The 17144-nt window shown below is 38.5% G+C and overlaps 1 protein-coding gene across 1 annotated transcript; it reads right to left on the bottom strand.

Annotated features, from left to right (window-relative positions):
* Positions 1-1130: 1130 nt before the first annotated feature.
* Positions 1131-12266, bottom strand: LOC140227961 (uncharacterized). Its single transcript, XM_072308347.1, has 5 exons — positions 12242-12266; positions 4716-4802; positions 2904-3020; positions 1927-2007; positions 1131-1306 (listed from the first exon to the last, which is right to left on the bottom strand). Exons 1-5 carry the CDS (start codon positions 12264-12266, stop codon positions 1131-1133), a joined length of 486 nt encoding a protein of 161 aa, XP_072164448.1.
* Between the last annotated feature and the right edge of the window lie 4878 nt (positions 12267-17144).

The raw sequence follows: 17144 nt of genomic DNA on the forward strand, positions 1-17144 counted from the left end.
CACAATCACAAAGGACCGACATTTAAAAAAAAAAAAAAAAAAAAAAAAAAATACTCACAGAACTTTACGAACTCAACGCAGCCCCGTTATGCGGGGCTTTTTGCCGTTAGTATGATGTCTCTGCAGTTTAGAATGATGACTGCATACTACACTATAGGGTTCACTTCTCTATATGTCAATCTACCATAGCTGACTTTGTGCGCATAAAAGCTTATTTAATCATCTATTTTAGCTGCCTGAAGCTGCGCAGGATGTACAAGTGCATCTGGTTTATTATTTGAATGTAATTGACTGTGACAGAGCAAAGTTTGTATTAACATGGTATGCATTTGTTTAATCTGGATAAGATAACTGTGCAAATGCTTGTGACCTCCAATTTTCATCAATGCCTATGTGCAAGAGGGTTATTCGTAAGCCTATTCAGAAAATGTACTAAATTTGGCATTGACATTCCACACACTAAACGCTATGATAATCAACATATACAAAAAAGAAGAAATAACTCCGCTGTACTTTTCACACGAATAATAGGATCGCACGTTTAGACAAGGTGGTGATATCTTATGACATGGAAAGCAGTCTTTAATAGGCCACGATAACAGATGAGTTTTACTACAGGGCCATCTTATGAACGACCCTCGTCACCACAAAAATCAAACTGCATACAGATTGATATAAATTAAATTGTATAATTTAACAGGGGCTTTAAAGGCGCAAATCGTGACAACGGGGGCGTAGCTTCACTCAAGCAGATCCTCTCTAATAATCAATGTTGGGTGGAGGACTTATGATGGAGACATATATTATTCTTAAAAAGAAAGAGAATCCTACTCGATTCTCTCGACTCGATCCCAGCTTCCTGTCGAAGGTAGCAAAGGCGGGAGAACAGATGTCATCCCGCAGTCACGGTAGTGCAGATACCATTAACTCCACGACAGCACGGCAGTACATGTACACAATAGTATGACATTATTTCCAAGCAGCATATGCAGCCATGAAGATGATAGTAATGTATGAGAAGTTTGTCAAGTTCTGTGCTTTTACCGCTGGAAATAATACCATCAAAACAAATTTTCGAAGTGTACTGTAATCATCATTTCTTTTCTCTGTTGTGTCGTCGTTGAGTGACGTCACCGCTTGGGCGGAGCATTTCTTGAAGCAGTGCCACCGCTCCGTCGACTCTGCGTGTCTTGCTTCTGGCGACCTTTCCGCCGGTCACCCTTGGCAGACGATGGCGAACCGGCACGATCGCCTTTTCTTCGTCCCTTCCCTCCTCCTCCTTTTGATGGCTTGGGATTCAAACGAGCTGGAAATGCAGTACGAAAGGAAGACAAGGACAGCAATTATGTGAAACTCACTTATCGAAACATATAATGTGACATTCTGATGCATGGCGAAAGCAAGACAGCCTGCGGAAGCGTGGGGTGGGGGGTGGGGGAAGTGGAATGACATTTCAGTCTTGCAAAGGAGTTCCGCCAGGAAATTCTTCCCATCAAGCTGGGGTGGGGGTTAAAATCATTGACTCTTGACACAACAACGAAAACTATACCCCCCCCCCCCATATCGATATCGGAAAACCCGAGGCATTAAACTTTAAGACTTAAAACTTTAAGATTTCTTAGGTCCTGGGAACCTAACTAATAATATGTTAGTAAACTTGTCTATTCACATCGTCTTAATGAATTTCAAATCAAATAATTCACCTTTTGTTTTATTCGCGAAAGCCAGCAGACAGACTACTTCAAAGAACGCCAACAATCCACGCCAACTTGTCTGTTGGCGGATAACGAACATTCCAAAGAGCGGAAGAACGTTACCGCCCTCTTCAAGACAGCTGTCTGTCCTGGCATCGTCTAAACTAAACTGTACAGTAATGGACCTTGTGTGAAAGGTTACGAAGGGTGAAGACCCATATGGGTTACTTACACAAGAAGTCCTTGTCGTTGTCCATTCCGTGTAGAAGGGGAATATACGTCACACGGTCGTCATCGCCTTCTTCTGTTTCACCTACCACAATTAATATACATGTTTTATTCATCATCTATTCCATCCCTCAATTACCATAATATCATCAATATGCCATTGCCATTGCATGATATAGATCGGTTGCCAGTAGGCCTACTGCTTAAAATGGTCTAAGGTAGCCTCATCGGCATTAGTAGTTTGCCAACCTTCACTGTCACCATTATCATTATAATCATCACTATCAACATCCTTATCAAAATCATCGTCATCTTGTCGCAGACCCTGTCACCAACATTCACTTTCATCAAAAGCTATGCATGGCTACAGACAATTGCGAATCTCCATCGTTAATGATTTGCGGTTGAATTTTAATATCCATCAATGTTATTATTCATTTACCTATTTATTTATTTATTTATTTATTTATTCATTTATTCATTTATTTATTTATTTATTTATTTATTTATTTATTTATTTATTTATCTATTTATCTATTTATTTATTTATTTATTTATTTATTTATTTATTTGTTTGTTTGTTTGTTTATCTATCTATCTATCTATCTATTCATCTATCTACCAATCTATATATCTGAGTGTTTTTGCTTTCCTTAACCCTCATCGTTGCTAAGTTGTCACAAGCCTTCACGATAATGGGATGCCAAGGACGCAACATATCATTCACTTCGATTTCATCTAAAATAAGAGAGTTTCGTCTCAGGCGTCCGCGAGAGGCATGTAAAGCAATGACTTCATCATTACATCTTGGTGCAACTTGGATGTGGACAGAAGATCCAAATGTCAAGACGTTATTTCATCGTTGACTTCGACGAAAATTCTACCACTGAGTTTGTGTAACTTTACGGTTCTTATCACAATGACCTTGAACATGATGGAAGGTCATTCCACCGGAAGTATAAAGGAGAGGTATACACTCACGTTCTACTCGGACCAAGATGAACGATCCCCTGTCCGCCAGGAAGTTCTTGCCGTAGTCGTCGAGATGGCCGGGTAAGTTGGCGATGGAACCGTGCTCGTCGGACAGGTCGATGACATCTAGGATATACCCGAAGAACATTAAATGAGAAAATCAAGTCACATCGATAAACGCATATTATGCAATGAATATGGAGAACTATAAACTAAATGGCCTTTGTTCTGAATCCGAACTTTGTTCTGATCATTTCTTGGCTGTTATTGTTTTGTTCCTCTTCGGCTATAGAGAATATTGCGTGCCCTTACATCGATACGGTGCCATCTTTCGCGGTGTTTCTTGATGTGTTGGATACTGTCAGTGACAAAACAAATATAGTCAAGATGTGTAGAAGATAGCAATGAATTCCCATTACCAAAGTCTAGAAGCAACCATTCTTCATGGCACGTGTAAACGTAACCCGGGAAACGTAATAAGAAACTTCATCACTGCCTTTTTTTATTTCATGGGATAGAAACAGTTGGGGTCATATATTATTAAGTTCATTAATAACACATTCAGAGACGTAAAATCGATGGTGTAATAAGGCATATGTGTTTTACGATGATGGTTACAAGTACTATACATGAACACGTTGTTTAAATGCCCGATCTTTACCCTATTTTAACTAGGCTATTTGAGACCAAGTTTTTACTGGGGGTGGGGTCAATTTGACCCCCCCCCCCCACCTCCTTCAGATCTCAGCCGCCGATCGCGCGATCGCCGCAAAATTTTGCCTGAACATAGAGCCGGATGTCATCTACAAGATTACATGGTCATATGATAGAAAACTATTGCCTTTCTATTTTTAGTAAATTAATTATGGAAATTTATGCATGAAATCATAGTTCCACCTGTAACTCCATTAAAAAGGCTGAAGCATTGCTAAAGTTTTGTGTCAGAATTCCTTAAGACACATCAAATATTTTTTTTTTGTAAAAAAAAAAGAGCACAATAAAATCAATTTCTTTTGTTTTTTATTTTTTTTGTTAATTTCATTTGTATTTTCCTGTTTTTCGACCTTTTGTTTTCTACGGGTTTTTTTTTTTTTGCCAAAATTTGTTGCAAGGGACTTTTTCAAGCTTATCTACATTAGAATGATTAATTTCTATGATCAAAAATTGAAATAATCTGATCTATATCAATTTAACAAAAAAACAAAAACAAAACAAAACAACCACTATTTGCATTGGATTTGCACATGATATCATGAATTGGAGCTGTTTTCGGGTTGACATGCATATACAAAACGTTACGTAACTTCAGAACGGTGTACCCGGACGCCGCAAATTTGGTCTCAAAATATGCGGGAGACTTCAATGAAAAAAGTCATGAAACGGCGAGGCAAAATCTTTGCGCGTTGCGGAATCGTGGCGCGAAACGTCGAGGGGGGGTCAATTTGACCCCTCCCCCCCCCCCCCCGTTAACATAGGGTTAAACCTCTAATGTACCCCTTAGATTCGTTTATTTATTCTACGCTGATGATAGCGCATTCCTTTGTCATAATTTCGCTGCGTCAAATTCTGCTAAGGCATTCAATTACTTCCTAATTTTCTTCTGACGCATGTCCGCTCTGTCCAGTATTACTCAATCTCTTTCCATTGTCTTTCCCTATAGGCATTAGCCACAGTACTGGACTATTCTTAGAATCAAGATGCATGAACGCTCAGCACCATCCTCCTTTGTCTAACCATTGACCGGATCGTCTGTAATCGATTGTATGGCGGATTCTGAGTCACTCGGATGCGCAGTTGCCATGGCTATACATATATACTTACCATCATCGTCACAGTTGCACCGTTCTCGTATATTGTCCAGGAGAATCACGTTTCGACAGTTTGGGTTGAATAATTCACTCCGGTCATCTGGGAAGGTTTGAAGTAAAAAGAAATTAGACGGTACATCTCATTTATTTAACATTACGCCCCCTCCCCCAGTATAATTATCATCGCACGTTTAGTGGCAATGCCTTACCCCTGTGCAGTTCGTTGAGGTTACTTTGTCGTCAACTGCTAATAATGCACATACTATTCTCAATTTTGCTTTCTGTGAATACAACAGTCCAGTAATAGCAAATCTACAGTATATTATTCTAGAGCTGATTCACTTTAGAATTGTAAAATCAACTTGCTTCTTGTCTTCAAGGACAATCTGTTTATATTGCATGTTGAAACTGACAGAGATATAATACTGACACCTTGTTTGTTAATTTGCATTACTCATGAGAAAGCATGCATGCTTTGATTATGAACTGTTTCGTTATCATCTTCGTACTACATTTTCTGCAAAACAGGAGCAAAAGCAAGAGCAAAGTGAAGATAAATATAAACAAATCTTACAGTCCAAAATATGAGGAGAACACTACATTGTAATACAGGTAAGATATAGAATGCGATTCATATCATTTTAAAACCGCTGATGATATATATAGGCCTGTAGCGAGCAACTGAAATCTAGTGACTGTTGAAAGATAGCTTTGTCAGATTCCATCACAGAACTGCTCATTTCAGTTCCCTGTTTATCGATCGCTTGTTGGAAACATACTCGTGGATCGCGCATCACGTTCCAATATAATATGCAAGGCTGTCACGAGTGGTTGATATCGATTACAATCGTATTCATTGTCGTCTGTTCTGCATGCGTGTACGAATAGTGTGGCGAACTTAAACAATATATTTGTTAGTTTAAAGGTAAAGCTATAAAAAAAAAATCTTGTCTTTGGCTTATGTAGTGAAACTGAAGTTGTTCAACTGCTGTTGATTTGCAACATCGTGGACTTCTTATACCCTTATTTTTCGTCCCAAAAGAAAAGGAGTTGTATCCCCGTGTTAAAATCATCTTTCCACGTCACACCTCTAAAGCGTATTCTGTCTTTGTGCATCGCTCGATGTGTCCAATCAAAAGGCTCAGGGACAAAGAAAAAATCGATGCTGTCTCGATTTTCGTGACTGTACGAAGCTTGGATATTTGCTATGTAAGTGAGGCTTTCATAATCAAGGTGCTAAAGGCGAACAATCAAAACTCTGTAGGTACGAAAGCCAGCAGCCTGAATTTTCCCCCTGATGTTCACTCATAATATAATTGAAATGAATCAATATCATTAACCCCTCAAACATCGATACATCAATAGAAGAAGGACATAAGCAAACATTCTTAAAAGCGCCATGTGTGCACAAGACACCTTCCAGAGGCGTTGATTGTATCGGCACCGCGGGGGAAGTAATTTTACATACTTGGTTTGGAGAGTAGGTCGTGTTTGACAACAGTTTTTTCACGCACATGCTGCGTGTGGAACATTCCTACACTATACTGGAATATACGTCTAGAGCTGAAGCGTCCCTGTCGATTCGTAGGACATCCATTCATGTGGCACTTCCAATTGTGTCATTTCAACGAAAGTAAAAAAAAAAATAACGCAAATAACAAAACCCCACCATCACAACCATTACCCTCACAAAACCTGAAGACTTTATTTTCATGTTTTATTTTGCATCAAATGTCGAAATCAATCTAACAACAGAATCACTCTCTAGGATGTGGGGTTGGGGGATTGGGACACCATTCATCCTATTGCATGATTGATCAATGGGGTAGACTAAAATCTCTTTGGCCTTGCTTCTAAGTCACGCCACATTTAATGCGAGACTCTAACGATAGTGACACTTTTGTGAGGACAGCTTAATCTATCCATTGTCCCCAAACCTTCTTATATCTCTGGGCGCTACCTGAAAACATTCTCTATTGTTTCCATTGTCCCATCTCATACTCTTCAGCCAACATGCCTGCGGTCTTTGAAAACTTGGAGGCTTTCATCTCATTTAGTATCTCTCTCTTTTGGACAAACATCACCAATGTACAAAGGACAGCTGGCGATCTGGAGTGGAGGTGTAAACACCACTTTGCTTTGTGCGCGCACGACTTCAGTCCACCCTATTTTGCAGATTGGCCGAAACTCTTTCAACAACTATGAAGTTGGACATCGGCTGGCTACATGATTGCTAGACAGGCTACCAATGTCGCAAAATTTGGTGTTTTATACAAATGCACCCCACTACGAATTGAAGTTATGTAAGAATGACACGATTGTTCTTTCGAACTATCAAAAGTAGAATCATGGAAGTCGTGAAATGAACTAGTAAGACTGCTATGGAACAACTCGACAATGACCTTTCATGCTTATGAATAGTACAGCGGACGCCGTATTTGAAGTCAATGCATTTTTTTTTGGGGGGGGGGTACATGCTGCCTCGTGAGAGTTGGGGCCATTTATCCGTCAGGAATATCGAACATTCAAGTTTTTACAGCAACATTACAGTAGAATGCATTTCCTTTATTTACTCTTTAAGAGAGGTGAATAAAGACTCTACTACTAGTAATCAACTTTGAACCAATTCTCTCCAACCCTCATGAGCTCAAATGGAACAAGTTTAGTCAATTGAATGAGTAGGCGGCGAACAAAATCGGACCTCTGTAAATACCTAACGCTACAGCACACGGGCAAAATGAAATTTACCACTTCTGGCATTCGGGTGCACCTGCTCGGTGACGCTCTTTCAATGTCAGCGCGAGTGTTCGATATGAAACTGATTATAGTCTGCTGAATGCAAACATTCAGAGCGGTCTGATCAAAAGCGGTATATTTGAAAGGAACAGTCGATCACTAACAGAATATGATGTTGAAATCATGGAAAACTAGAAGAGTTAGCTCGTATGAAATGAGATTTTCAACTGATTTACAGCAGCCTGGGACAGCAGCAACAGATTCTAATATACCCAACGACATCAGAACTCGACGATCTCTATACAATCTAAGCATACACCTGTTTCTTTTATAAAGGATTATAGTCTTCATTTAACTGGAACACAGTCAGTAATGCGTAGGTTGTTGCTACAATAATCCAAGCCTTTGCCACGGGTGTACATGCATACATACGACGGTAAAAATTTAGAGTTCGCTGAAGTTGAACACCCAAAATCGTAAATGCAATATCAGCTGCATACATGAATGGCTGACACACCGGAAATATATAGCCCCTTGGGCAAGATTTATGTTCAATTTACTTCACTGCATATGATTATGATGAAAAATATTTATTGAACGCTGGTACGTGACATTACAATGAATGCCTACTAGCAGAAATTCATTCGCGCGACCTATGGTTATTACTGACGAGCATGGTTGTGGCGTGACGTAACCATAGCAACGACCGGCTCGACACCTGGAACAGAGTTTAAAATAGGAGATCTTATCAATTATGCACGATTTTGTTGTTGTTGTTGTTGTTGCAACGGCTACAATGCTAATCATTCCACCACCCATAAAGATGAAAACGAACTAGAAGTTAGTCTGTGGTCGATAATATATTGCTTTTAAATGCGCTTTTTGAGAGGGTCTTCTTCGATCTGTTGTTTGAGATCATTGTCGTTCTTTTATTTTGAACCGTCCATAACGATTGTGGTATCTATTTCTACAAGTAAATAAAGTAAAACTGCACCCTCGCCACTCCTTTAAATGCTACCTCTACAACAATAACAATAGCTTCAACTACTACTACTACTACTACTACTACTACTACTACTACTACTACTACTACTACTACTACTACTACTACTTATAATGATGATGATAATAAAATAATACTTAACTCTCTAATTATGATTCACTATTCACTATAATGAAAATCATAACAAATATAACCTCGAGAATTTATCATCCGCCACTTTCATTTCGTATGATGCTCTAGACCCAGCAAGAAACTATCTAGCAAGTGTACAGCTCAGAAAAGTTAGAAAGACAGAGAGAGAGAGAGAGAGAGAGAGAGAGGGGGGGGGGAGTATGTATATTCCATGCAAGACTGAATAACGCCAGGCCAATCTCATTAGACTGAACAGATACAATCATTAAACTTTACTGAGGAAAACCTACAGTTAAAACACACACACACACACACACACACACACACACACACACACACACACACACAAATCCGGCATTTTATACTAGTACACGAGTAAATGTCATGTTTCCTGGCCACACGAAGCCTAACGTCACAGCGGTCTGAAAACAGAACTCTGTATATGGACGATTTGTGGTTCACCACCACCAAATTATTTCACAAATTACATTACACTTTATCATCAAAGAATCTTGTCTCCACGCACGGGTATAGCGGCCCGAGATGTGACTTGCAGTGGACATGGCAATGACCTCTTAAACACGAGATCTCGGGTTCAAATCCCGCTTTGAATGTATGTATAACGCTGCACACTGACACTGGTCTGACGGTCCAGACCGGTAAATATTACTGTCGAATTAGTAACTTTTTTTTTCAGGAATGGATCTTTAAAAACTGGGAACACTGGGTATACCTACTGGTCTGACGGACAGGTTGGACCACTGGTTAAAAAAAAAAAAAAAAAAAAAAAAATGGGTTAGTGTACAGCCCTTGGTATACTAGTATACATAATCGGACAAGATACTTCACCCTACAGCATCTCTCATGGTGAAGACGTCTAAATTATTATTGGGTATCCAACAGTGCTAGAAATGAGCACCGAGCACTGATAACGACTGCCCCTCCCCATTTGTGTTTCCCTGCTGTTGAACAGTGCCAGCATTGGACAACGTATTGCAGCCCAAAGCTACTAGTATATGATAGTCGCTATCACACTAGCAAAACATATCGAAGTTAAGTTAAGAGAAGTTTTGCCAGTGTGACCGCTTACACTGGGGTGTCCTTTTGGCGGAGAACGTAGGCCCTATAGAAGGACTCTGAAAGATAGTTTATAATATTATCATCGCTCCGGCACAATAGTCACATATTCCTAGACGCAGTGAATCTAAACTTCCATTTATTATGTCTTAACAGAGGTTCATTTTTTTTTATACTGCATTTAAAGAACTGAGCTATAATATGACCCATTCAGATACAGATTCAGATACAGGTACCTTCACGACAGAAGAGATAACTTATTTATGGATGCGGTCGAACGATAGACACGGAATATAATTTCAGAGCAAAGATTTCAAAGTGAAATGAGATAATCTAAAACACAGGCATCCTTATTCTCCCAATTCATGACTGAATAATTTGTGTTTCGGTATACCCATTATAGTTGGTATGAATAAGTTTAGAATATCTGTATGTTTAAACCTCATTATTGCAGGACATCTATGTGAGTACACGTATAACCATACCGGTATATATCATACACAGTGGCGCCCTTCGTACACTCAACAATCCATTATGGAAGCATATGCCTATACACATAGCTTTGTCTATGGGAGGTCCATAAAGGTTTGTTTTGTCAAGTACCACGCATCGCTGCTTGTTGCAAAAAGTGCATCAGTGGGATTAATCATCAACATCAGACTAATTCACGCTTTCGCCATGGTAACATACACGCTACTACACTTCGCTACTTGATGTGAATCAAAATTGTCCTGTATCGAATCGCTGCTATATAAGATTATGCTATACTTAAGCGTGCTCGGAAGCTCGATGGTTAATTGTGTAAATTTTCTCCCTCAAAAAACAAATTAGAAATCTACAAAACTTAAGCAAAACAAAACCAGAAGTGAAACAAAATATAAAAAGCTACGACGGGCTAATATGTTTAAAGGACAAGTTCACCTTCATTAACATACGGATTAAGAGAATGCAGCAATATTAGTAGAACACATCAGTGAAAGTTTGAGGAAAATTGGACAATCGATGCCAAAGTTATGATTTTTTAAAACTTTTGTGTTGGAACCGCTGGATGAGGAGACTACTAAGGCTCGTGATGTCATATGAGTACAACAGTATAAAGAAAATGTAAAGAAAATTCAACATATTTTCACTTTTTTTCGCATAATAAAAGAACACTTGACTTGCCTCTTTCTGAAGGCAATGGGAATAATATTACCCATGACATAATTATGTCAGTAACGAGTCAAGGGAATGTGTACTTTTTTTCAAAAGATGAAATTTTGTGAAATTCTCTTTATATTTTCCTTATATTGTTGTACGCATGTGACATCATACACTGCAGTAGTCTTCTCATCCAGCGGTGACTGCAGAAAAAACTTCAAAAATTCATAACTTTTGAACGGATTGTCCGATTTTCCTCAAACTTTCAAAGATGTATTCTACTAATATTGCTACATTCTCTCAATCCTTATGTTAATGAAGGTGAACTTTTGGGCTATCCTGGGTTTTAGGGGTCTAAATTATTTTGGGCTTCTAACTTCAGCACAGGCATAGATATGGACTATGGAAAGCCAAATAGGATTAGGGTTAGGGTTATAGGGTTAGGGTTAGGGTTATAGGGTTAGGGTTAGGGTTTTAAGGTTAGGGTTAGGGTTTAGGGTTAGGGTTAGGGTTTAGGTTAGGGTTAGGGTTATGGTGAAACCATTTTGGCTTTCCATAGTCCGTATCTATGCCTGTGCTGAAGTTAGCAATAGGGTTAGGGTTAGGGTTATAGGGTTAGGGTTAGGGTTTTAAGGTTAGGGTTAGGGTTTAGGGTTAGGGTTAGGGTTTAGGTTAGGGTTAGGGTTATGGTGAAACCATTTTGGCTTTCCATAGTCCGTATCTATGCCTGTGCTGAAGTTAGCAGCCCAAAATAATTTAGACCCCTAAAACCCAGGATAGCCTGACTTGTCCTATAAGGAACACATTCGCCCGTATAGGTTAGTAATACATAGGCCTAAACATCATCTAGTATAAAATACATCAAAATGAGGTGGAGTGGCTAAAAGTGGACGAAAAGCGTGTGGGACTCTGAGGGGGCGGGAGTGAATGTACCAGTACTCAAAATGGTTGTCATGTCATGTCTGGAAAACTTTTCGAAACCCATCAGATTATGTAGTGTGAATCAACAGGGCAATTACTCAAGAACTCTTTTCAGTATAAAGAGAAGTGGCTCCTTGGATAGTCTTTTCGGCGAATGAAAGATAAATGTGTGAAGTGGCTGAAATGAAACATAACGCATTCGAACGTCGATATCTATGCAGATACAGTAGATATCAAATGTGGTCATCGATTTTATTATCCGCTCGCGAACACTCCACGCACTTGATGTGTTATTATAGAAATTGAATAAACGCGGCACTTAGCAACCTTTCACGCTGTGTTGTATTGTACGCCATTCCGGTAGACATAGTACCTTTGGTGTGTATGTGTGTGTGTGTGCACTCATATTTTGTGCGCAAACAAACTGCGTATTGACTCGGCAAGCATACAAACAGTCACGGTAACACAGTTTTTGCTCTTCTCGAAGGTAGTTCGGGAAAGCGATAATGCTATAGAATGTAGACACCTACCTCCGAAACGAACGGTGATGAACATGGTTTCGCCACTTTCTGCTTTTCACAGTTGAATCTCAAAATTCCAGTATAGGGATCTCCTCTGAAACCCACGACGGAGAAATCGCGACTTCAGCAGCCGAATCAAAATAATGCTACGCTCTGCTCGCACCGCTGAATAGAATGAAGTGCGATCGAAGGCCCCGGTGTGGTGGTGCTTTCACCGTCGGAACACCCCCAGGGCACGACCTTTTGAACCGACGCAGACAAATCGAAGGCACTCTGAATACAAATCCCATCGATGTGGCAGCAACTGAAAAGAGTGAAGTACTTGAGGCATCTTGATGAAGTCTGTCAATAGCAAATTGCTCGCTTCAGAAAAACGATGAGGTAACGTTCATTCTCTAACTACTCCCTTGCGTGAAATTCCGATCTGTGCGCAGTTTTCGCGTTACATTGTCACAAAATCCCTTTGATATAGAAGATAGGGCGCGGCCGGGTGAAAAAAGAAAGAAAGATAGAAATCGTAAGAGCTCGAAAACAATGGCGGAGTGAGATGGGAGGGGGAATCAGTTAGAGCCACGACCCCTGATTACAAAGAGAGCGACCAGACAGTTTTTAAGGGTAGATGTATGACGCCAACAATTCCTTTGCTCAACCTTTTGCTGTATTAAATTAGAAATGTGAAGATTCACTAGTTTTTGCAGAAGAATGACGCATGTCATTGAAGTGTACTGCAGGCAAGAAAGAAATAAATCTCATTATTCTCACAACCATCAGCCTCGCAATTTTGCTTTTCATTGTTCTTCATTCTTAACAAATTCCTGCATTGTTTTAGTGATGTAGTTTGACATTATTTGTATCCATATGTTCGTATAATTCTATCCATATATTCGTATAATTCTAGCTCTATATTCTCTCACTTTCTTACACTATTGACGCTATTGCTACATTAAATATTGCAAACACATACGCCCAAATACAGTAGGCCATATGTATGCATACATGCATATTCGAATGTGCATGTCGAATGCATTATAGGTGTACTTCGTCGACTAATTTTGTAGCAAATATATCTGTTATTCATAGTACTTGCAATTATTTGAATTTGTACAACGTGACATTCAGTGTTTTCATGAATAGTCTACGGTCTATATATAGAATATTGCTTTCAAGCTATCATTTTTATCATTTTATGTTATGTATATGTGTATGAAAATAAACCACATTAAATGTTCTGCAATAGTTGTTATACAAATAATTCATACATGTGTGTGCGTTTGTGTGTTTATGAATGTGATTATGTGTATGAGTGTGAGTAGCTATATAGGCGTGTGTGCGTTGAAAGCCTAACGTACAGCACTTGCTAAGTGACGCACTTTAAAAAAAATGGCGCCTCTCTGTACTATGATAATGGTCAGAGTGTTGTATCAACTGTCGCATTTCTTCTTTGTCGTCATACTCTAGTGTAAGTACCATTATGTATCAATTAAATAATTAATAATTAATGTATGGAAATTGAAACAAATGAACTGAACTGAAATGAATTATATGAATTATATCTTCAATTCAACTTTATGAATTATACCTTCAATGAGAAACTTGCTATGAAGATATAAGAAACAAAAAAAATAGGGCCTATACATGTATATGATATCACTGTATTTGTTTTGACAGGTAATACTGCTTAGTTCTTTTATGATATTGATTTAATTTTTTAAAGGTTTGTCTTTTCACACCCTATTTTTTTTTTCTTGGTGACATCGAAAATTAAAATAATTTTGCTTCTAACTTTTATCGCAATTGCATCTGCTACAAAACTGCTCCAAACTTGGAGATGTCTTGCCGAAACATAACTGCGTGTGATATTTTTATATTCAGTTTAATGCCACATTCGTTAACTTTTCCTCACAGAATCTGTTTCCTTCTTCTCATTATCAGTACCCTTAAGGATAAGAGTAACGAGAAGCAAATTTCTGTTGAGATGTATTTTTAAAAGATGATAAACAGTGTAGCTGAAGTTCGAAAATTGAAACATGAAAGCTTGACATTATTATCTTGAAGATTCTAAACTTGGAAGATTCTTTTCGCATTATCTAAAATTCCCTAGATGCAGCTGAGTAAGGATGATACTGATGATATATATGGGTGAATAAATATCGATGGAACAAACTCTTCGCTATCAACCAACAAACCAAACACACACACACACATATACACACACACTATTTTGTTTAAAAAACCAACACGGAAATAGAAAACCACGACAGTACCGACGACTCTCCGAGAGGTCTGCCCGAGATTTTTCCATCGAAAGGGGGGGGGGGGGGTCAATATTGACTCTTTACTCCCCTAGATCAGCCAGAGAGCCCCCCCCCCACACACACACACACAAGCACACACACACACACACACACACACACACACACACACACACACACACACACACACAGTGCATTGTTTTTCGTAATATGATTATCCGTACATATATTTTGTATGAAATACTCTGACATATTTCTTTCAAACTGTTGAACAATATGAATTGGCATAATTTCTGTATATTTAGTACGTAATACCTTTTGCTTGATTGAAATAAAATATGAATGAATTGAAAGGAAATTGACAGACAAACACAAGTTGAATTTTCGATATTTCACAAGTGATAAGCCGGTCACAGTTTCTATGGTTTTATTGTGATGTCACACAAAATGACAAGAGTGATGATAAAAGTACTTTGACTTCATGCACAAAATTATTGCTTAAGTCTTGAGTTTTACATGCAGTTCTATTCGTAACACGCTTTATATACACTTAGACACGTCATATTTAGAAAAGCGTAGAAAACTTCTTTTTGGCTGTACATAAAAACAAGAACATACATATAAGACACTTGATATTTTTTTTTGCCTCGAATAAGTTTGGCTGCAGATAACCATTCACCCTTCCCCCTCCCTTCCCCCCCCCCTTTTTCCGAGATGATTTGAAGTGATGGTTGCGAAGCTCTTGAAATACAATGTGCGTAGTGCCTGTTGTACATACATTTCGCCGTGTCAGCATTATTTTACCTGTATTTGATAGGTAGACTGCAGCTGTTTTGGATTTGGCATAAGGATTATGATAAATGATAATAGTAATAATGATTAATAAGGTCTTCTTTATCCAGGGTACAGCACATCATTATTTTCCTCGAAGCAATTAGCACACCAAAGTGTTTACTATCCAGTTGGACTATAACTCTCTAAAAAAAATCGAGTGAAAATTTTCACTCTTAAAGGAGTAACAAAAAAGAGTGAATTTAGAGTGAAATTGGAGTGAATTTTTAGTGAAAATGTTCATTTTCACTCGTTTTAGAGTGACGTCAGGGATCACTCCAAAATCTTCGAGTGATCCCTGAGGTCACTCCAAAATGAGTGAAAATGAACATTTTCACTCGAAATTCACTCCAATTTCACTCTAAATTCACTTTTTTTTTTTTGTATTCACTCCTTCAAGAGTGAATATTTTCACTCGATTTTTTTTTTAGAGAGTACGGAATAGTTTTGTTTTGACTAATTGTAAATAACGAAGGTCACCGTTGAACTACCCATGTGTCTGATCAAGCAATACCACAAACCACCGAAGCCATGTCATGTTAATGGGATGGGATAGTTTTGGTTGAGATGGGGCTTTAGTTGAGATAATGAGAAACTACGTATGAAATATGATGAGAGAGCATACAAATCTCAGAGGAAATAACAAAATGTTATTTAAATCGGTTTTGACATGCCTGAGATATCCAAAATAAGGTGGTCCTAATAAAAGCTACATATAGGTGGGACCCTCCTTTTATTAGGACCACAACCATAACTACCATCCTTTTATTAAACGAACGCCATGACTAAATCCACACCTCAGTAGCTTAGACAAAACTATGAAACATTTAATATCTGCCGTGTTTTGCGATCGTCACAGACGTCTCAAGATCTGATGATGGTTTACACCATTTCATTTTGCCCCCAGCAGATTATTAAGAAATACACTAAAGTGCATGGCACAATGTAAACAATTAACCCTTTTTGTACCAGGGACTTTGGAGAGTGTATACAACATCATGGAATTTTCTGTGCAAATTGAGCACTCAAAGCGAACAAAAAGTTCAATAAGTAAACACACTATTACTTTATACATTTAATCACTGTATACTTTTGAACAAAACAGAAGGCATGCTGCCACCGGGGAAAATCAGCGAAAGTAATGAAACACGCAGAGGTATCAACGGGAACATATCCACACTTTCCCCTTCGTCGCTATAACGTAAAGAAGCGTGATCTCCATCCAATATTCAGGAGTTTTGGACCAAATTTTGGTGTCGAGAAATTTAACATAAAGTATTATCATCAGTGTCGGCATCCTTTTCACATATAAAATGTCAGATTCAAAATGTTAATAGTTATATTGAAACGGTGGTCCCTTTAAAGGGTTAAATGGATGGTACAGTATTGGTGGAGATGAGAATTGGGCTTTTAACTTTTTGCGAGATACCAAGAAAAAACTTATCATATAGTACAGAGCATACCATTTAAGAAGAATTCAAAGTTTTATTTTGATGAAAATCGGGTTTGGAATGACTGAAACATGGAAAAACAAAGTAAAACAAAGCGATCGCAATAAAGTGTGGGTCCCACACTTTATTAGAATCGCTCTTTTTTGGGGGGAGGGGGTATCTCAGCCATTTCAAAACGAATTTTCATCAAATAAACGTTGAATTTCTCATAGAATTACATGTTCTTTCATATTTCATAAGAGGTTTCCCATTATCTCACCAAAAAATTCAGAAACCTGAAGTTAGGTCGCAACCAAAGCTATACGATCCCTTTAAAGTACTACACCATGTTGGACATCTCTCAGTGAATGGGTGTTCCCTCTGAGTCCTCGAAACCTT

This window comes from Diadema setosum, chromosome 1 (assembly GCF_964275005.1).
Source record: "Diadema setosum chromosome 1, eeDiaSeto1, whole genome shotgun sequence".
Lineage (NCBI taxonomy): Eukaryota > Metazoa > Echinodermata > Echinoidea > Diadematoida > Diadematidae > Diadema > Diadema setosum.

Coding starts and splice junctions, on each gene's coding strand:
- LOC140227961 (XM_072308347.1), bottom strand. CDS start 12,266: ATGTTCATCACCGTTCGTTTCGGAG. Junction 4,803..12,241: donor CATCACCGTTCGTTTCGGAG/GTAGGTGTCTAC, acceptor AAACCTTCCCAG/ATGACCGGAGTGAATTATTC. Junction 3,021..4,715: donor GTGCAACTGTGACGATGATG/GTAAGTATATAT, acceptor GGTATATCCTAG/ATGTCATCGACCTGTCCGAC.